The sequence below is a fragment of the Chrysochloris asiatica genome, unplaced genomic scaffold, assembly GCF_000296735.1.
Source record: "Chrysochloris asiatica unplaced genomic scaffold, ChrAsi1.0 scaffold00212, whole genome shotgun sequence".
In the NCBI taxonomy this organism is placed as follows: Eukaryota; Metazoa; Chordata; class Mammalia; order Afrosoricida; family Chrysochloridae; genus Chrysochloris; species Chrysochloris asiatica.
The window spans coordinates 2,461,796-2,465,552 of record NW_006408730.1 but is presented as its reverse complement, the minus strand read 5'-3'; the positions used below and the strand labels follow the sequence as shown (position 1 = coordinate 2,465,552).

Here is a 3,757-nt window from a genome sequence, read left to right as displayed (position 1 = left end):
CCGCGGGAGAAAGATGAGGCTTTCTACTCCCGTAAGGATTTACACCCTCGGAAACCCTGTACAGGGTCGCTATGGGTCGGAACCGACTCGACGGCACTAAACAACAACAACAACCATTCCCTCTGGATCTAGGTTCCCTCTTGAAAGCTTGTAAGCCAGTCACTTCTTGCCTTTGTAACCCCTCACCCCCCATTTTGAGTAGCCAATGTCCAAGTTGCCCATCCCTGTCTACTCTGTGTGTGGAGGGGGTGGGAATGATCCTTGCTGTTTGTTCCCTCTTTTGAGCTACTGCATCCATAGGTGTAGGTCAAGTTCATCAAATTGTATCAGAATACTTTTTTTCCTCTTCTTTCTTCTTCTGGTTGAGCTCTGATCATCCCAAACTCAGTCACTTTTAATGTTACTCACAGTAGTAGATGTCTAGTCTCTGAGACTAGCAGAAGGGTGTTGTGATTATAGGGAATTTGCAAATGTCTGGATAGTCTATAACTTTGTGGGGCATGAGCTTACTTTGTCAGGAGACTTCAAAGAAAGATCTATCATCTCCAAGCTTCTAAACTCAAAAAAATCAGAAATTCAAAGAATATTTGGCAGAATATTTTACACACTTTACTTTAAAAACTTCTTTTTAGTATTACTTAAGATGTAACTTACAAGATCCCAGGATAAAGGCGAAATATGTAATGAAGTTTAGTTAAGGTTTACTATGGTTGTTTGTTAATGATTTTGAGACCTCTCAGTATATTTTTATATTGTTTTCTTGGTATGGAAAGTATTAAACTGATGATATTGATAAAATATCATCTCACACCTACTAAGCACTCAGTATGACCCAAGTATTGCAATAAGTTTCATATGTGCTTCCTCATGTCATTTTCACAACACATTATGAAATGTCTCAAGTTTGCATATGAAGAAGATGAGATGCAAGAAGCAAAGACACAAAGGCCTATCATTGTAAATGGAATACCTACAATAAAAGTTCAAATGCTGAGACTCTGCTGTTGTTAAGAGCCATCAAGTCAGTTCTCACTCATAGCAACCTTGTATAGGGTTTCCCAGGAGCGTCTGGTGGGTTTGGACCACTGACTTCGAGATTATTTTGTTGTTAAGTGCTGTTGAGTCTATTCCAACTCATAGCGACTCTGTGTAAGGTTTCCAGGGAACAGCTGGTAGGTTTGAACTGTCAACCTTGTGGTTCACAGCCCAGTGCTGATCCTACAGCACCACACCAGGAGTCCCTAGTCCAGTGCTTATCTTAAAGTGTCACATCTAGAACCCATATGGTGGTGGTGGTGACTGTGTGTCATGGAGTTGGTTCCTTAACATCTTTTTGTCATCTTAACAATCTAAATACAAACTATATGAAGATTTTCAGATCATCTAGAACTAATTTTCAACTTTAATTTGTAATTCAGAAATGGTACCTTATGGCAACTATTAATTAAAACTCTCAAAATTGTGATTTGTTACAGAGTTGAATGCCAAGAAAATTGAGTTTGAACAATTCTTGCCCATGATGCAAGCCATTTCCAACAACAAGGAACAGGGCAGCTATGAAGACTTTGTTGAGGGTCTGCGTGTCTTTGATAAGGAAGGCAATGGGACAGTCATGGGTGCTGAGCTCCGCCACGTTTTAGCCACCCTGGGTAAGAAGAATTTAAATATCGTTAACAGAGGACTAACTACCTTAGAAAAGTGTCAGTTAAAATAAGCATGCTATAATCAAAATGGGTAGGGAAAAGTCCACAAAAGGAAACCAAAAAAGAATAGTCAAAAGGTACAGAGCTTTTTAATGAAATAGCCTCACAAATAATGAGTTTATTCTTCAAAAATAAAAACTTAAAAGACAAATAGTGGGGGGAAAAAATTAAGCAAAGCACTGTAGATTTTTAAAGGCTATCTTTTTGGATCATGGGGGATAATGTACATTTAATTCATGCATTTTGATACAATTTCTTGGCAACCTACTAAGAATGCCAGGAGAATAGGAAGGGCACATGTCCTAACTTCCAATTGCTTTGCTTAAATATGTGTTGAAGGAGCCCTTGACAGATCACTTATGGTGGAATTTTAAAAGTATCCTTTGGTCTTCTTTCTGAACAAAGAGTTGCGTTTCATTAGGTGAAAAGATGAAAGAAGAAGAGGTGGAAGCCCTAATGGCAGGTCAAGAAGACTCCAATGGCTGCATCAACTATGAAGGTACAATCTCATGTCCTCTGGTGCTCAGAGCTACTCTGATTGTGATCATGATGAGGCGCCTTTAGAGTTTAAGATCACTTCTTTTCCTTTTCATCTCACTGAACATATATCCTTGTTATTATCAATCAATTACATAATTACCTAAAAAGTAGCCTAGAAGAATATATGTAAGTTTTATTCAGGATGCTTTACCACCCACTGGACAGTGTTTTATGCCTTTTCACGTTAGATCTTCACACTGTCCTTGTGTGAAAACTGGGCTTATATTTGAATCGAAGGTAATAGAACACTAAACCTGGGAGAGGTCTCAGAGTCTCTCACTAATACTAACCAATTATGAAAATGAGGAAACAAAGGGTCAAAGAGGTGAAGTTACTTAGTGAAGGTCAAATCATTAATGTCAGGGCTGGTGCTAGAATTTAGTTCTCCTTGCCTAGTGTTCTTGCTGTAATGACAGTCATCTTACAGTGGCTACTTATCTAGTTCCCACCACCAACTGAAACCCAGCTTCAGTAGAGCTTCTGCAGAGCAATGATTCTCACAAAATCAATTTGCCTAATAAAAAAGTTTAAATGCAAAACTTTTCAATAAAATTAGGAGGTATCTATTCCCAAAGAACACTAATCTAGCCACATTTCAATACAGCTATATCGATAGCCTTCCTGTTGATAGCAACTTAGTAAAGGGGAGGGAAGAAGGAAAGGATGGTGAAGAGAAAACCAGGAAGAGAGAAGAAAACCATTCAGCTAAGCATATATTCTCTGGCAATCTTAAATAAACTTCACTTTTTAAAAACACACTTTTTTACATTTGGTAACTTCCATGAATACATGACATAAAAGAAGAAACATTCAATACATATTTTTGGACAAGTGGATAGCAACCTAGAAAGTAAAATAATTAGATCATATGCCATGATAACTGGGCCAAATTTTTAAAAGCAAAAGCCAAAAGTATCTAAAAGAATTAAAAGTACCCAAGAATCATTTTATAAATTTGGAGTTTTAAGACTTTCTAAATTCTAAGGAGCTCTGGTAGCGTAGTGGTTACGAATCGGGCTGCGAACCTCAGGGTCAGCAGTTTGAAACTACCAGCCTTTCCGGGGAGGAAGATGAGGCTTTGTGCTCCCGTAAAGATTTACAGCCTCGGAAACCCTGCATAGGGTCGCTGTGAGTCGGAATCGACTCCAAGGCACATAATAACAACAACAATTCTAATACAAAACCAAAAGACATTTAAACATTTTAATAAATTCAACTGATGCGCTCATGAGGAATCTGTACATGGACCAAGAGGCAGTTATTCAAACAGAACATGGCAACATTGAATGGTTTAAAATTTAAAAAGGTGTGCGACAAGGTTTTATTCTTTCACCATACTTATTCAACCTGTATGCTGAGCAAATAATCTGAAAAGCTGGGTTGTATGAAGAAAAACGTGGCATCAGTATTGGAGGAAGACTCATTAACAGCCTGCAATATGCAGATGATACAACCTTGTTTGCTGAAAGTGAAGAGGACTTAAAATATTTACTGATGAATATCAAAGAGCACAG

At 38.0% G+C, this 3,757-nt stretch overlaps 1 protein-coding gene across 1 annotated transcript in view; it reads left to right on the top strand.

The window, feature by feature from the left end:
• Positions 1 to 3,757, top strand: part of MYL1 (myosin, light chain 1, alkali; skeletal, fast) — a 67,266-nt gene that overhangs the window by 39,994 nt on the left and 23,515 nt on the right. Inside the window, exons 4-5 of the mRNA XM_006872752.1 lie at positions 1,476 to 1,649; positions 2,125 to 2,214. Of these exons, the coding sequence (XP_006872814.1) occupies positions 1,476 to 1,649; positions 2,125 to 2,214 (264 nt within the window). The remainder of the gene's footprint in view (positions 1 to 1,475; positions 1,650 to 2,124; positions 2,215 to 3,757) is intronic.